This window comes from Xiphophorus maculatus, chromosome 2 (assembly GCF_002775205.1).
Source record: "Xiphophorus maculatus strain JP 163 A chromosome 2, X_maculatus-5.0-male, whole genome shotgun sequence".
Taxonomy (NCBI): Eukaryota; Metazoa; Chordata; class Actinopteri; order Cyprinodontiformes; family Poeciliidae; genus Xiphophorus; species Xiphophorus maculatus.
The window spans coordinates 26,743,222-26,761,006 of NC_036444.1; the positions used below are offsets into that span (position 1 = coordinate 26,743,222).

General features: G+C 38.7%; 1 protein-coding gene across 1 annotated transcript; it reads left to right on the forward strand.

The window, feature by feature from the left end:
* Positions 1 to 10,503: 10,503 nt before the first annotated feature.
* Positions 10,504 to 11,963, forward strand: c2h11orf96 (chromosome 2 C11orf96 homolog). Its single transcript, XM_023344918.1, has one exon. It carries the CDS (start codon positions 10,814 to 10,816, stop codon positions 11,186 to 11,188), a length of 375 nt encoding a protein of 124 aa, XP_023200686.1. The 5' UTR covers positions 10,504 to 10,813; the 3' UTR covers positions 11,189 to 11,963.
* The last annotated feature ends 5,822 nt before the right edge of the window (positions 11,964 to 17,785 follow it).

The following is a 17,785-nucleotide window of genomic DNA, read 5'->3' on the forward strand; positions in this document are numbered from 1 at the left end:
TCTCCGTCTGGGAATCTGTCTGTGTTTTCATGCTTCCTGTTTAAGCACAGTCTGAAATCGTCTTGATTTGCTGGGAAGCTGTTCTGCATTCGCTCTATTCCCGCCACTCCTGTCCTTTACTCTTCGCTTCACTTTCCAATAACGGTTGTTGACGGACAGGACCCCGTATGGTCTGCGCGTTTCCCCGCTCCATCGCGCTGCTTTAAATAGTTCTGCAATCTTAGAAACCTTCCAGGAAGCTCTTTATAAGCCTGCTAATGATCCATTTATTTAAACAAGACATCTTCAAGCAGGGAAATGTCCTAAACACAGGACAGCCGTCAACACAGAAATAGTCCACCCTCGGCCTGGGTCGTGTTCTACGTGTCTTTACCTCCTGGCACCCTCCTTTTCTACTTTATCCTGTTTGGGCTTGTTCTATCATGTTGCAGCTGCCACTCAGGGATCTACCTCTGCGAGGGTTGGTATCTGCTATTCTTTATTTAGCTTAAGTTCTCTGCTGGATCGGATGTAAATTACAGCCTTGGTATTCAATTGGTGGACATTTCTCCCATGTAGTGCCCAAAATACTTTTTAGTAGGTATTTTTAACTGGATATAATGGATTTAAGGTTGAAACGATTCATTGTGATGAATCGGTGATTGAAATAATCGTCAGCTAATCGAGTAATCGAGTAATCGATTAATCGTTAACTGGAGTGCACAGACAAAATGAAAACCAGGACCAATTGCTGAAAGAACAATACAATCAGAGCGGTAATTAAGCCAAAATTGTACAAAAATAAATACATTTTGCATTTAAGATTGGGGAGAAAACTTTTATTCTCTTTACATATATTTGCCCGGTTCAAATTCTGCAAAAAAGAAAAAAAGTTTCTTTCCACCTTTTAATGTATTTATAATGTTGTTTAATTGACAAATCTGTAGAATGTTTTTTTTTTTTGTCTGATTAATCAAACAATCACCAGACAATAGCTAATAATAGCTAATAATTAATTGCAGCCCTAAATGGATTACACTAATTATTTCTGGAACATTTCCTTAGCTTCAGCTTCTCAAGTTGCCATAAAGCAACTTGGGAAGCTGAAATTTGCACCGTTCTTCATATTTACCTATTAGTTGCTCTGTCTCGTTGTGGAATCATGGAAAACATGACGTCCCTTTGTTTCTCTCTCTGTTGCCACCATCTGTCCGCCGCTCTCTAAATACTCGTCTTTCCTCTGTAGGCGTTAGCAGCTGGCGCCAATCCCATGTTAACATCATCAGTGGCTCCTTAAGTGTCTGTGAGGTCACGTTCGATACTAGTCTAAATATTTTTGGACATTTTAATCGACCTTTCAGGGCTGCACATGGTGTGCGATTTGATTGTCTACAAACTGACTACTCTTATGCCAAAAAATGGTGATAAAAATCTGTTTTCCAGCCACTTGGAACCAGATCGAGAACAAAGCAGCTAGTTTTTTGGTGGGATGTCATTTGCCCCACCACCATGTAGCCTAGCATGTACGATAAAACTGGTTAGCATCTAGACTCTTGCACACTTTCAAGCCTCCCCCGGTAGTAAGGGGAAACAGTTTATGACATAGTGTTATGAATCATGTGTGAATTCAGACAAAGTTGGAGATTTGATCAAATCGACTAACATGAGGGAGAAGATAAAGGTCCGCTTCTAAGCTAGCTAGTTCCAACTTTTGAGCCCCAAGAAGTTGTGCTACCTATACAGACAAATTGGCTTGAACAAGTAGAGGCCACGGCTGAATTGGTGACGACGACTTGGGAAAACAATCGAGACCGTTAAATATACCAGGTGTCACGTCCCGATGTCCGACATGTCATTTCAATGTGATGAGGTGACGAAGCTGCATAGTGTCAACAGTGGTTAACGAAAAGTCCCAATAACTACAATTCAAAGTAGCACAAGTTAATAATCATTCCACATTCAACTGATACTTGCTTCATATTCTCTGGCTTCTGACTTTCCGTTTGCTTTATACCCGCAGAAACAAAATGTCGTTTGTTCCTCCCTAATTGCAAACAGAATAAAATGACAACCTAATCAATTCTCAAATTTAGCTTTGGGACTTAAGACATGACTTCAGTGTTGTTGCTTTTTGTGAAAATGCAGCATAAACAGACACTGTGTTCCTGATGGGAGTGCTTCCCACTGTCCACGTCTCATTCTATAAATAACTGTGTTCTCTCCATGTTGCCTTTAAGTCAGTCAATAAGAAAGGAAAAAAAAAAACCTGCTTGTCTTACAACGCTACGTTCTGTGTGGAAGTGGCGCTTGAGTAATTCACAAGATTTATTTTGACAAAACTGATTAAAATCAAATTTTTAATTTTTTAAAATAAAAGTTTACAATTAAACAAGCTCTAATAAAAATAAAGAGCAGGTCAACATCGTTCAGTATTCACCTCAGAATGTTTACTTTACCACGGCAGAATGAATTGAGGAAGTTATAAAATAACAGGATAGACATGAAATATTAAGTCTTTGCATAAACTTTATGTTGACCTTTCAGACTCATCAGTTTTCAAAGAATTTATCAGAAGTTAAAAGATACGTTTCTGTCATGATCCCAGGGTGTTTTGGTCTTCATTTGTGTTTGTGGTTTGAACATTTATATGTTTATTTCCATTTGTTAGTTCTTGCCATTTTCACTTTACTGCATTCCTGATTGTTCGAAGGGTGTTGCCATATCAGTTCATATCTTGTTTGTGTTTAGTTTCATAGCTTAAATACTAGTAATATGACCCTGAATGGTAGTCATAGTTACTCACATGGCAGTTTTGGACATATCGCTCACCCCTGGTTTAGGGCCTTTTTTTGTCTTACACAACGTACACAACGTACACTATTGTTTGTTTGTTTTGTTCTGGCGTACACAACGTTTGTGCTTGGTTTCTTTGAGGTACAGTAGACGCTTACTGTTCATAAGGACAGAGGACATACTGTGATTTTGCACCTTTAATCCTCCTGCTCTCTAGAGCCTGCTGACATTTAGGTTGCTGTGCTAGCAGGAGTGTCCCGTAACAATGGCTGCAAGGAGATTTGCTAGTCTGGGAATGTGTTCCTCACCCTTTCACCCTGTGGCCCTGGATCATTTTCTCCCTTATATTTCTTCCTTTTTCACCACCGCCCTCTTGAACACAGTATTCAGAAAGAATACACATTGCACAGCACTGTACAGTAAGTTAACTCTGTATTTCTTTTAAATTGGAAACTTTTGCTGCATTTTATTTTATTTATTTATTTATTGCATGTTCAAAATCCAGAAGTAGAACTATGAAAAGACTGCTTTGTATGCAAAATCTGCATTTTGATATGTCTTTCTATTGCTTTCTATTACTATTATAATCATTTTTGTTTACAATTATACAACGACATAAAATGTTTGCTGCCTCTTTGACCTTTTGCATGTTTTTCTTTCCTACGTAAACAGGTTGGCTAATTGTTGTACAGCCAAAGGTCATCACTGTGGCCAGCACAGGCAAGCATTAGTGTGGGAAGGTTCATGCTGAGTAGTGGCTCCATGTTTCCTGGTTCGTCTCTCTGCACAGCAAACATCTTGTTTACGTTTGGCTTTAACAGATATGAAGATCTGATAAAGCGGGTAGTTCAATATTTGTTGAAGATTCTGTTAAAACATCCATCCATCCATCATTGTGAATAAAGTGTTGGTTAATTGGATAAATGCACTTGGTGTTAATTTTGGAGTCTGCTGTGTGTGAATCATCTGTGACCTCTCAACGCTTTGAACAAAACGAATATACTTCAAGTTGCTACCAAGAAACGGTTTCTCAATCAAATAATCAAATTCTAAATACGAGTGTCTCAATTCTGTGAAGTGTGCTGTTAATTCTTTCACCAGCTCCTGGCGTTTAGCGTTGCAACACTCATTTCCACGAGATGATTCCCACGGTCTAACCTAGAACCGAGACAGTAGCAACGCTTTGTTTGAGATGAGACCTTCTTTGAAAGCAGTTTTAAACAAACTTTAAAAAGATGCCTCAAGTTTGGTCTACATTCCTATTTATCTACCTATCTAGCTAGCTAGCAAGCTGTATGGCTAGCTATCTACCTAGCCATCAATCTAGCTGTCTATTTAGCTACTAATATAACTAGCTAGCTATCTGGCTATCATAGTGGCAGAATGTTCTGACTTGTTCTTCCTGTAGACCTTTAGTCATCCTTTTTATAATGAGTTTTTGCATGTTTAAGGAATTATTTTTGGACGCTGAGCAGCTGTAAAGCCAATGTTTGTTAGCATAAAGCTTTAACAACGACCCTACCAGGGTATACAAAGCAAAGCCGCTTTGATACCGTTTGACACCTTAATAACTACTCATTTGATCTGGTAAAATAAGAAATACGTTTTAGCAAAATCTGTCCAAACAAACAAAATGCATTTTCCCTAAAGGTCACGATTAATAGTTTTAATTTAAAATTGTATCTTTTTTTTTTCAGCCGTGTGTTTATGTTTGGGCCGGTGCCAGTCGGTAGGACGGGAGGGGATTATGTCTTGGCTGCCTCTCGCTCCCAGCTGGGTGTATTCCCCTCAAAATGTCATCAGCTGCTGGACGCGGGATCTGGCATAACCCGGCTAACTGCGTTTCATTTGTGGCAAGAGAAGAATAGTTGTCTTTAACTTTATCATTTGATGTATTGCTGTGAATCAGCTGCATTTACGTTTTACCCTGCATAATGCGACAGTATTTTCTTTGTTTCTCCATTTCTCCTGACTCCTGATTGTAACTTTCATGACCGTGCTTAAAAAAAAAGAAAGAAAACAAATCACTACGGCAGAGAGCAAAGTAGTGGCTAGTTATGTTACAGAAACTTCAATAATATGCAAAAAATATATTTATATTTTGATTTTAATGTATGAAAAATTGGAAGCAGCGAGAGACTGAGATCTGCAATACCAAGTGTTAATGTTTCTACGGTTAAAAATAGTTTCTACTTTACACAGCTCCAGACATCACTGCCAAGACAGCTTCTCTACTTGGCAGAAAAAAAGTATCATGTAAAAATAATGGATGACTCATTTTTTTGTTTGTTTGTTTGTTTGTTTTGGGCACAATGCATTGACCTGAACTGGAATGTGCTTTTTATTTCTTAATTTTCTGGTGGCTGACAAGTGTGGAAACAGCAGAAATGTCCAGTTTGTTTTCGCCAAACTGTGTCCGTGTTTGTTTACCACACACGCAGGCTTGTTGCTGTGAGGAAAACATCTGGACCCCACTGGCCACAAACGCACAACACTTGGACTGCTGTGCTGTCCGTTACAATACGGTTATGTTTCCTCTCGCAGCGTTTCAGAAACATCTACAATCAGGGCCGGAAGTACAAGGATGTGGCCTCTGGGGAGGGAACTGTTTTGTTGCCTTTTCCACTAAAGAATCATCCTTTTGCTAATGCAAATTAAAGCACATCAATAGGTGGTTCTATGAATAGTTAGGTATGAACTGATGATGGTAGGTTTAATGCGTTCCTTGGCCTGTAGCTCCATGTTGTTCCCAAAACAAATGACTATAACTTCATCATTTTCAAATACTTGAGTATTGTTTACAGTCTTAAAGATTTTCAAATATTATTACAACTCGCCTGATATGAGCCTGTGACTCTTACTGGAAGTACAAAGAAAAAAAACATTTATCCATTAAAAAATAAATAAATAATCTGTACCCCCCCCCCCCCCCAGCCTGACTGGCAACAGCCGACCTTCCCCTTGCTGACCGTAAATCCACTCAAAACAAACCGCGGGGTCATTTCAAAGTTCCCGTTAACAAGATGCTGAGTGCGTGAGGGTATGTTTGCTCTGGCAAGTGTTTGCATGTGAGACGGGAGAGCGGATGACCTGTTCGCCTCCTGAGCTCCACTGAGCTCCACACCAGATGAATGTGTGATGAAATCGTGGCAACTTATTTAAAGGTGTAACATCACTCCTGAAACCCCAGCTGGAGGAAATCCCATGAGGCCATGCTTTGAAAAGCGTTCTTCCTTCAGAGGGACTGGTGATTCACTGACTGTGGTCTTAAAACTAAAAATGAAAATAATTATATCAGCTGTGAGGACTGCAGTTACAAGTAGAAGACACGTTTGTAATGAAATTGCACAGACATCACACTAGGGCTGGGCGATGAATCGATTTTTAGCAATTAATAGAATTTTTTTGGTTTTTGAAGATTTGATTTAGGAGAAATCTGGATTTTTTTTTTTTTTTTTTTTATCTTCTCACCAAATCCTTGAGTTTTCACTGTCCAGAATGATGCCAGCAAGTCCAGGGCGGCCATCTTGTTTTACAAACGCGTTGTACAGCTTCTGTTTGTTTGGATTTTGAATATCAGGACCAGACTATGGATTTAATTATGAGAATAAAGATGAAACAATATGAGAACAACGTGTTAACATTACCAGAATAAGGTCACAAGATTAGGAGAATAATGCAGCCATCTCATGGCAACTCCTACACAAAAATAACGAAAAGGTTAAAACGAGGAATTTTGAGCGTTGTACTCTGTTGTACAAAGTTGTACTCTGGTATACGTTTAGCAGATTACAAATACTTCATCTTTTAACACATCAACATGAAATTATCACTAGTAGCAGGACTTTGAAACGATTGAGTCTACTTTGAAGAAAACCACAGACTCAGCTGCTCACGTCAGATCCTAGATAAATATATATATATATAATCTAGAAGCTCTTTTCTTGAATTAGTTCTTTCTTATCATTTTAGACATTCTTCTGGTAGAATTGCACCTTTACTCTACTAATATTATGACTATATTCTTGTAATTAAGCAAAATTTCTCATAGTCTGGCACTGACATGCTGTCATGCAACTCACGACTGAAATAAATATTTTCCAAATATTTTCTTTAGTTCTTGTAGTTTTGATTTTATGATGCAGTATTAAGGCCACATTAAGAAAGTAAAAAAAATTATTATAATAATTACAAGAACAAAGTCATAATATCACAACTTTATTCTTGTAATACCATGACTTCTCAAAATAGACTTTTTTCCTCTAAATATTACGACCTTAGTTTTTGTAATACTGTGATTTTATTCTCATACTATTATGACTATGTTTTTGTAATTTTATGTTTTTATTGTTTTTTATTATTATTATGGCCTTACTCCCTTGTACTTTTTTGGAAATGAAAGCAAAAGAAAAATGGACTTAACATCGGAAATCAGGTCCAGTATGAAGAAATCTGAAATTTTTATTTTCCAGCCAACATAATGCCCAGCCCAACATTATGCGCTTCTCTCACTTTATTGAGTTTCTCATTTCTTTCTCCTTTTTTTTTCTAGCAAAATTTAAATGAGTATGAAATCGGCTTTTAATATTTTTGATCAAGATTGGAAAAATGCGTCGAAACGCAGCTCCTCTGATCAGACATGTGACCCCTGATCAGACATGTGACCCCTGATCAGACATGTGACCCCTGATCAGACATGTGACCCCTGTCACAGATCTGATCCCAGCAGTCCACTCTGGCTCTGACATCCCCACCGTCAGCAGTGACACTGATAAATATAGTCACTACGGTAACAGCCAGGCTGACGTGACACGCTGGGAGTGTCGCTGGGACCGCTGATGAATCCGAGGCTTTTCTCACTGCCTATTCATCCACTCTGGTTGCCATTACCGGTTCGTCGCCCTCTTCTTCACAAACGTTTCCGGAACGAACCTTTGCGACGTGGCGCTGAAACGGACGTCACTGTGTCCATAACCCTGGAACTTCTTTGTTTTCTAAACTGACTTTTTTTTTAAAAAATTATTATTCACCAACTAGTGTGTATGTAATAAACATTACAAACTGACAAAAAGCAAGAAGGGGTATTGATCTACAAAATAACTGACCATATTATAGAACACCAATAAAAATAAAATCTCCAAACGAACAAAACAAAAAAAAAACAAGCAAACAAACAAGGAAGTATACATTAAAAGATACATTACGATTTTGCTTCTTACAACCAGAAAATTGTAAAACCTGCAATTGCTCTCATGCCTCTTTACTAGATACTGATTAGCACCAAAAAAAAGAAAAAAGTTTATTTTTAAACTTGAATCTGAAAAGTAGTTTTGAACTTTTCCTCTCATTTTTTCAGTTTCAATTATTTTTTTTTTCTTCTTTTGAACAAACTTTATGGCCTCAATTTAGCTCCGTATCCTTCCAAACTCGCACACTTGGAGCTCATCACCAAAACCAAATCGGAAGACTAACAGAGGGAACAAAAAGCTGGTTAGCAACCAGAAGATGTTGTTGTGCTGAAAGTACAAAGGTCATGACCTGCTACGGTATTTTTATCGGTATCAAATGAGACACTGCGGTGTAAATGTGAGGAGATCTGCTCAGATTTGAGCGTAAAATCTAAAGCCTTGAAGACTTTGACAATAATGCAAAGCTACATTCTGTAGACATGTCTGCAAAATAAGGCAGAGAAGCTGCTGGATTTGTCCTCCAAAAATGTTGTCGCATTGTAACTGCTGTGATTTGTCTTGATTTCTAGAGCTTTTTCCTTTAAGGTGATTTGGCCTCTTTTTCTACACATAACCCGTATCTGTCTTGTTTTGGTCTCTGGTCTTTGAGTGCAAGTTTTGCGCGTTTAACTGGTGACAGATCAGACTGATGTATCAACACGGGGTCTGTTGCTACTTCCAGTATTTTTGCTCCACTGCAGTCATGCTTACATGTTTACAGTATTAACACAGAGAGGCCAGCTTTAAGTCATGCCCCTCTCGTGGGAAAAACCAGGCTCCGTTTTTTGTTTGTTTGTTTTTTACCTTCGGTGAGATGAATTATTACACCTCTGCCAAAATTTGCTGTAGTTTATTTCCTGGGATATTTTAGTCTCACAGCTTTGTAAATCTTTGCTTTGGTCCAGTTTGCTTTTTAACATAGCGCCTATTGAACTGAAGGCACTCTTGCACCGTGAACTTTCCCTGGTTGGCCATGTTTGTCGCATTAAGAAACGCACAAAAAGTGACCGTAACAAACTTACGTATATATTTAGCTGTGGACATTTCACTACTTTGGTCCAGGCTATTTACTGCAAAAACTGAAGATCTTACCAAGTGTTTTTGCTCTGGTTTCTTGTGCAAATATCTTAGTGTGCTTGAAATAAGACAAACTAACCCTATAAGTAAATTTTCAACAATATATAGGAGTCAATAATTCCTTAAAATTGATTTAAAGGAAGTACTATTTCCGCTGGCTGATCATTTCATTTATAACATGTAAAAAATGTTTCACAGAGCAGCCCTCCCCGCTGCTTCTCAATGAAACGCTGGTAAAAAAAAAAAAACATTGTTAAAGGGTTTTTAACAATGTTCAATAGGAGCAATGTTGCGATGAATTCCTGAAGGCGGAGATTCGGAAAGAGCAGGAGCTTCTTAAAGAGACAGAGGCTCAATTTCACGATATTAAATTACAAAGTCAGTTTTCTTTTAAGTCATATTTGATTTATACTGCATTTTTATAACAACTGAAGGCAACATACTGTACGTACTTGATTGTACTATAACAGTGGTTCTCAAATGGGGGTACGCGTACCCCTGGGGGTACGTGGAGGTACTGCAGGGGGTACGTGAAGCTTTTCAAAATATCTTTAAAAAATCAGTAGGCTCCTCATAAGTCTTGGGAAAAATTAGTTTGTAAAAAGTTCGATAAAATATAAATGTGTGTTCATGCACTGAATTATTATTTATGTATATATTTAATTTTGTACCATTACAGAGACCAATATAAATTAGCAGCGTTTTGCATATTTCAATTTTGACTGGTTTTATACCTTCCTGGTGGTCACCGTCTTCTATTTTTCTTTTTTGTTTAACCATGCAATGTTTGCAATATGGATGTATTTGTCAGGTTCACTGATATAAGTTGTTTGGCTTTAATAAATCAGACAGTGATTTTACAGCACTGTACCTCTTTTTTATTCCAAAAATGTTTTGCCCGTGTCAGGGGGTACTTGACTAAAAATATATTTTTAAGGGGGTACATCACTGAAAAAAGTTTGAGAACCACTGTACTATAAGATCCTACAATGTGACTGGAAAATGCAAACTATATTACTGAACCGAGCTGTGGGATGCCTCTCTACAGTAGGGATAGGAAATCTTTTCAGAGTTGATGGGAAGAGGTGGACTAAGCTAAATATGAAGCGATACTGGACCAAGTCCTGTTAGCAGCAGCATAACTGCAAATTGCTCAATTATATGGGCAACGCAACTAGAGTCTCAAAAGCTACTTTTTAAAACACGGTCTTAAAACATTATCTCTCCTCACTGTTCTTGGATTCTGCATGTCCTTCGTTGCATATCCATGTGTTTATTTCGAGGGGCTGACTGTTTCAGAGGCCGGGTTTTTGACTGAGAGGAGGGAAGGGGAGAGGGAGAGCCCTGGTAAACACATGGTGTGGAGAGAGAGAGAGAGAAAGAGATGCAGGGTGGGGAGTGAGCCACTATAAAAGAAACAGTCGGAGCTGTTGGTGGCATTCGCTCCAGCAAGCTGAAACTGGCACATACAAACGACAGACAGAGCTGAAACCTACTGACGGGGTTAGAGTCGACAGCGGCAGCAATCGCTTTTTCTTCAAGACTGATTTTCTCCATTCTGCCAAGAATTGGAGGTCTGTACCCTGGTCCTCTCTGGCTTTTTTGTTTTGCTTCTGAGTGGAGAGATTTTTCTCCTCTTCTTCTACCACAAGACTCCCAAACGGGCAAGAGAGGACTAGCTTGTGTCCGCAGAGACTGTCTTAACATTTTCATTTCACTTGGGCTCCCGTTCCACCATGGCTGCTGTGCGTCAGATGCCGCCGGAGACCTCGGGCTTCCATGTGCTCTCAGCCCACCTGATGGCCACCGCCACAGAGGAGTTCCCCCAGCAGCTGCCCGTCCCCAAGAGCCCGGCGAAGGGCAAGAGTCGCTCCCGCCGGCCCCGGGAGGCACGCTTCAAAACCCAGCCCGTCACCTTCGCCGAGATCGCTGAGGTAGAAGAGGAAGGCTCTTGCCCCTTGGAAGAAGAGAGGGCGCGTCGCTCCTTCCTGCAGTCGTTGGAGAACCTCCGGCGGAGCACGCAAGCCCTCTACTGCCCGGCGGCGACCAATCTCACCCCCACGCCCACGCAGGCCAGCCTGGACTCCAGCGACTCCGACTCCACCCAGTGAGGACTTCAGATGGAGGTCAACTGAACAGAACCAAACTTGCAGTCCTGCCTTTATGTGTAAAGCTACTGCTGCCACGCAAACTCTGCATTTAGTTCACTAACTCACGCTGCTCGAAGATGCACATCGGACCTTTCCGTAAAAACCTCCACTGCTGGCTGGTTTTACAGCTGTACAGAAATAATGTGTAGAGGTAGCAAACAATGCAACATTCAGCACAACATCTTGTTTCCTACCGTAGTTGTTTAGGAGTAATATGGAAGAGGAAGGGTATTTTCCCATTTTGGAGCTATAGAGCATGTCTGTTTCTATCTAGGATTTTCTACTTGATGAGCGAATGTGGCGAGGATGACTTAAAATGTTAATGTTGTGATTGACTTGTCTGTAAATACATTGACAAAGCAAAACATCCTGCAGCAAAAGTTAGATGTCTGGGCCTGGAACTGTAGAGGACCATCACAGATTCTTGTCTGGAGACTCGCAAAGGGGCTTTTTTCCTCCCCAGCTTCTCAGTTAATGAAATCAGTGCTGCTGCTTTGATTTCTGAGCAGAAATTCCCTTTCTATTTTTCAAAATGAATTTATTTATTATTATTATTATTATTATTATTTGCATAACCAAGTACATTTCTAGATGTAAAGTTGTCGATGACTTCTGGTCACTTTGACTTTCATACAAACGATAACCTTTATATTTTGTGATTCCATTACTTTGTATGTACATATATATATATATATATATATTTGCTTATGTACTTCAATAAATATTTTCAAGGACACTGAGCCAATTTCAGTTTCACTTTGAGAAGTTTTAAAGAAACTACAAACTCATAAATCAACAAGACATTGATGGCACCTGGAGCAAATGGCAATAATCCACAGTAAGAGGGCAAGTGGTGTACAACCTGACTTTTAAAAAATGTTTAGGATTTTTCAATACACTAACATAGGCTAACATTAACATAACTTAACGTTGATGCAGGCTAACATCAACATAAGCCAGCCTTAACGTAGACTAAAGTCAACATCAACATTGTCTTGTTGCACTATTTTGCTCAATTCAAATCTTGCTTACCCAGTCCGGGCTTTCTCCCGTTGACCTCGATCATTTCTCCTGGGCCAGTCAGCGAACAGAAAGAGAGGTTGTGAACAATGACATCATTTTTTTGTGTGCGGTCTTAGAATTGTAGTCTGCCTGTAGGTTTAGGAAAGTCAGCAGAGGAAGTGAACGAAACCATTTGGTCCATGTTGACCACACTTCCAAATATTGAATTAGCATGAGCAGCCGCCACGTTCGACTTGGTACTTTTCTTTTTACAGTGGAGAGTGGTTGTTTACAGTGGAGAACATTTCCGGTAAGCTTCATGGCGTTGAACTGGCACATTACATACGTCATGGCCAAATATTAGGGATCAGCTAATGTTTAAAACATCATCAGAGTCCTCGCCTTACAGGAAACAATCGTTTCTCTTCAGCCAAGAGCCCAGAATCTCTACGAAGAAAAAGTACCAAGGGCTGGTTTTTTACCAGGCTAACGTTAGCATAGCATTAGCCTGCCTTATTGATCAGAAAACAAGCTCTGATGTGTGTTTAGGGTCACTGTCCTACTTTAACATTCAGTTGTGTCTCACTTTCAACCACCTAGCTGTTGGTTGAAGGAGAAACTGAAGAATTGAGTAGTTCTTCTTCTTCCTTATTATTCCATCCATCTCTTGCATGGCACCAGCATCACTATTCCTAAACATTCTTACCAATTTCCTTTCATATGAGGTTCAAAGTTTTGGGTCCGACAATTGAAACTTGGACAAGATGAGAGTTCTGACAAGACGGTTATCTCAAACTCGCACCAAAAAATGGTTTTGGAATGGATAAAGGAGAAAGACGGGAGAAGCCCTGATCTTAACTGTGTATATAGTTATGCCACGTTAAGTGATCTCCAGCAATTCCACCATGAATAGTGGCGAAATGTACAGGCATAACTAGGCCTGTACATCTGTTGATAATTGAGCCAAATATTAAACCTTTGGGCTGCACAGTGGCGCAGTTGGTAGAGCTGTTGTCTTGCAGCAAGAAGGTCCTGGGTTCGATTCCCGGCCTGGGGTCTTTCTGCACAGAGTTTGCATGTTCTCCCTGTGCATGCGTGGGTTCTCTCTGGGTACTCTGGCTTCCTCCCACAGTCCTGTCTGTCTCTGTGTTGCCCTGCGACAGACTGGCGACCTGTCCAGGGTGACCCCGCCTCTCGCCTGGAACGTTAGCTGGAGATAGACAGCAGCACCTCCCGACCCCGTTAGGGACAAGCGTGTAGGATGGATGGATAGATGCATTAAACCTTTGAGCTTACAGTATATGTACGGTTTATAAAAATCTTAAAAATATTCAAACCTTTGCCAATCTTTATTTATTATTAATCATTCCATTATAGTTGAAGCTGCAGTATGTAACTTTTATAAGAAATGTTTTATTTATTTATTTTTTGCATATTTATTAAAACCGTCACACAGGCACAATTGACAGCACTAAGACCCGCCTCCTGGCTCTGATTGGTTGTTTCTAGTTAGCACTGGGTGAATCCAGAGAAGCTTGATTTTTCTCACAGATTATCTGTTTCATACTGTTGTCACAACACAGTGACAATTTCAACAAATATGTAAAAAAATAATAATAATAAAAAAATGAACTTTTTAAAATAAAAGTTACATACTGCAGCTTTTGAGAATGGTTCAAATTCATTGTTAAACGGACCAAATAACATAACAGCTCCACCAATGAAAAGTGCATGTAAACTTTATCTGCCCATTTGTCTTCAGTGTTTTTGTCGTAAAAGGCCGATTACTTTCCGCTGACCCCGTGTGCGAACACTCAGTACTTGACCTGTGTCTGCCGCTCGGCCGGTGACGCACTTTCAGTAATGTCAGGTTTTTGTTGTTTTTTTTCCCAGTTAACTCAGCCACAACACTGTTCTGTCTGCTGGAAAACGGGCCAATCAGAGAGCTGCTCCAGCTCCTAAAAGAACCTAAATGAGGCTCTAATGAGGTTTCTATGCTTTACATTATTCCTCTTGTTGTCTGCACATCCCTAATGTTTCTGACGTCGCTTCGGAGACAAAAACAAGTGGAAAAATCCCCCAAAAACAAGCCAAGTCGTGTGTCTTGTTTTCAATACAAACAGAGGGCAGAGCAGAGGACGGGTTTGATGGAAGATGGAGGGTTTATTTTAGCTGGATCAGATGAGAAAGGGTTCAAACATGGCAGTGAATGAAAACCGTCCCGGTTCTATGACGTTAATCAGACCTAATTTAGTCGGGGTAATGAGTGATGCCCTCATACAGAAAGATCAGCGTGACTAATATATCTGGTACAGTGTTTTTTTCTTTTTCTTTTTTCTCTGGAATAAGAGTCGTCTCTAGCATCTGCTCTGTGATTCCACCCACAGCCTGGGGAACATTATGCTAAAAACCTTGTTTGTGATGAGTTTTTTATTATTATTATTATTATTATTATTATTATTAATATTATTATAATATCATTATTGTTATTGTTGTTGTTGTTTTTCTCTTGCCTTAATTGCATTGTCGTGCATCTGTTGACGTTTCTGGCTCCTGGATAATTCTCTGGAGGATACCCGAGCAAAAAAATATGATTAAAATGCTCAATAGTGCTTTGAGATTTTAAAAAGTACCAAATAAGTATTTAAAAAAATTATTTTAAAGCAGAGCTATGTTTTTATGCAAAATGGAGGAAGTCGCATCTACAAAACTTAAATAATATATTTCTTTTAGCTGGAATTAAACAAACACATGAAAAGCAGAACAAGGAATTCACTGTAGCATAAAGTCGCACTAAAAAAAGGGGGAAGGTTTTACTATTTACTATTTATTTGATGAGGCAAAAAAATATATAGATTTTTCAAAGCAAACAAAGCTGAAGTATTTTTTATTATTATTTGTAATTCTTTTTTTATGTTTATTGAGGTTTCTAGAAACTTTTCAGGAACAAACATTCAGATTGGTACCCGCAGTAAGATAAATAACCCACTGTGGAACGATACACAACAATATTACGCCGTGGAAAATCATCTGATGCTCATTTTTAAGAAGAGTGGAGGATCTTTGTCTTTCCAAGTGTTTTGGAAATCTTTGCCTGGTGCCATCAACACCAAAATACCAGCACACTTAAAAAAAATAATAATAATGATAATAATTTGGTGGCCCCTTATTGGGTGTTTTAGCAGGAGAATCTTCTGGAACTATTGCCAAATAAATACATAAATTGTTCCCTAGATGCAAACTCAGTGTTTGTGCATGACAGCACAGAGTCCCCAAACTTAAATAATCCATTAGCCTACCAGAGGCTTCACAACTCTGAAGGATCTGGAGCAGGGATGTCCAAACTGCGGCTTGCTGGCCACTTTCAGCCACTGGACCGATTTTCTGTGCCCCCCCTCCCCCAACTGCAATTGTAGTCCATTCATTTGTTGGGAGGCAGAATCCGATGTTCATAAAAAAAATGATACAATTCTAAATCAAAAGTACTCACAAGCTTAAAAAAATGAGGGAAAGAAAGTCAACAAAAAAGCTAAAATCACCTTTATTCCTACTCAAAAATAAATTAAGCATGCAATAGTTAAATATTTTACTTGAACAAATTAAGTGTTAACTTTTTTTTTTTTTTTTTTAGGAAAGGGCTGTCATTCTTTCTTTGAGAACGACTGCTGCATTCAGATGAGTTTAAGAAATAAATTAAGGGCAAATCTGGACACACCAGAGTTTGCTTTGGTATAAAAGTCACTCGGTAAATGCATTTTATTTAATGTGGAATTAAAGTGAATGCAAAATGTGATTATTAAAAAAACATTTTACCTTACATGCTGCACAATAAAAATATTTAAAATGTTCAGAATTTATTTTTGTTGTTGCCCTAATTCAAATAAAACAAAAAAATCTAAATTTGGAAGGCCAAATTCATATCACTCTTGAATTAAAGGTTGGAGTTTTCTCAGCTGTGACGGCGAGATTTTGCAACTTTAACAAATGCAACTGTTGCGATCTGTTGAGGATTCTCCGTCTCGCAAATACTTGTCGATTTATTCCTTAAAAATTGTTTTTCAGAGTTCATTGACGTTTTAGTTGTTTTATTTTATTTTATTTTTTACAAACAACCAAGTTCAGATATTTATGTTTCCTGGGTCAGGCAGAGTCCAGGTGTGTCATAAATGTCATTTCTGATACCAAGCTTCATGCTTACGCTCTTTGTCTCCCCCTGGTGGTGGACAGTTACAAGTGATCATAAATCCAAAGCAAAGGTTGCGGTTTACCTTTCAAACTTATTGTTCAGTTTCCTGACAAATCTCGGTGAAGTATGCCCTTGTTTTGAGCTTTTGTATAATTTCTATAATTGAACTGTAATAGCCATCTTCCTGAAAGGTCACGAAAATCCCCAGACCTCAACATCGCTGTCCTGCTATGAATCAGTCGGGACATTTTCCCCCTTTTTAGGCAATGCAATGCAAACAGAGAGAGAATGCCAAGTTCTCTTATAAATAACTGATGATGACCCAAAAAGGAAGGCTATTTCAGCCCTACGCAGGTTTAAATGTGCCTTTTACTTCTCAGACAAGGATAGAAAATAATAATAATAATAATAATAATAATAATAATAATAATAATAATAATAATAATAATAATAATAATAATAATAAATATATTTTTAAACCTCAATTCCATGTTGCTTCATATTTCCTGGAACCAAATGATTGGATATGTTAAATATTCAACATTATTTGAATATTTATCGAAACCATCTTTATGATAGGTTAAAATGTTTACATTTGTACGTCCGGTTTTTGGAAGCCATGTTGGATTTTTTTGTTGTTGTTGTTTTGTTTTGGTCTGGGAGTGGGAACATTAAATTTTTACTGCTAAAAGCAATCTTCGAAAATACAATATGATTAATTTTGTAATTGACAGGGGCCCTTTTTTTTATTTTTTTTTATTTCAAGATTCCTGGCAGCGCCCCTGCGTGCTGGGCTCAGCGTCCTGGCGGCGTTCAGTTTGTCACCTGATGCCGAGATCAACTCAAAACCTCCCGACGTATTGAGCCCCCTGCCCTGCTCTAACAAAGCACGAATAGTTCAGAAACAATACGAAATGGGAAAACAGCGATTTGTTAACTGATTAAGTCTTGTTTTAGATTGTTCTTGAAAAACTAATCAATCACGGCTGATTAGTGGGTGCACTCACGGCTGCACAATCCACCCATTGATTTTTTTAATTTATTTTTTTTTTTTTACAGCAGTCAGCCGCTCCCCTCTCTTGCAGGTACTGCAGAATTACCCCAGCTAAATCTTTTAGGAGTACACAGGACCCGACCGCACCCGCCTACTTTCACCCCCCGCTTTCAATACATATGGCAGTGAATAAAAAGTAAGATTAGGAAAAAATTTTAACTGGAAATATTTCTTCTAAAAGGTTTGAGTTAGTGCCGAGATGGACCTCCGCTTACTTTGTTCGGAAATAATAGTGGTTTTAAAAGAAAATGTAAAACATTGTGCTGATTGTCGAAATTATTTTTTTAAGGCTTTAACAACAATTTTGTAAACTAAA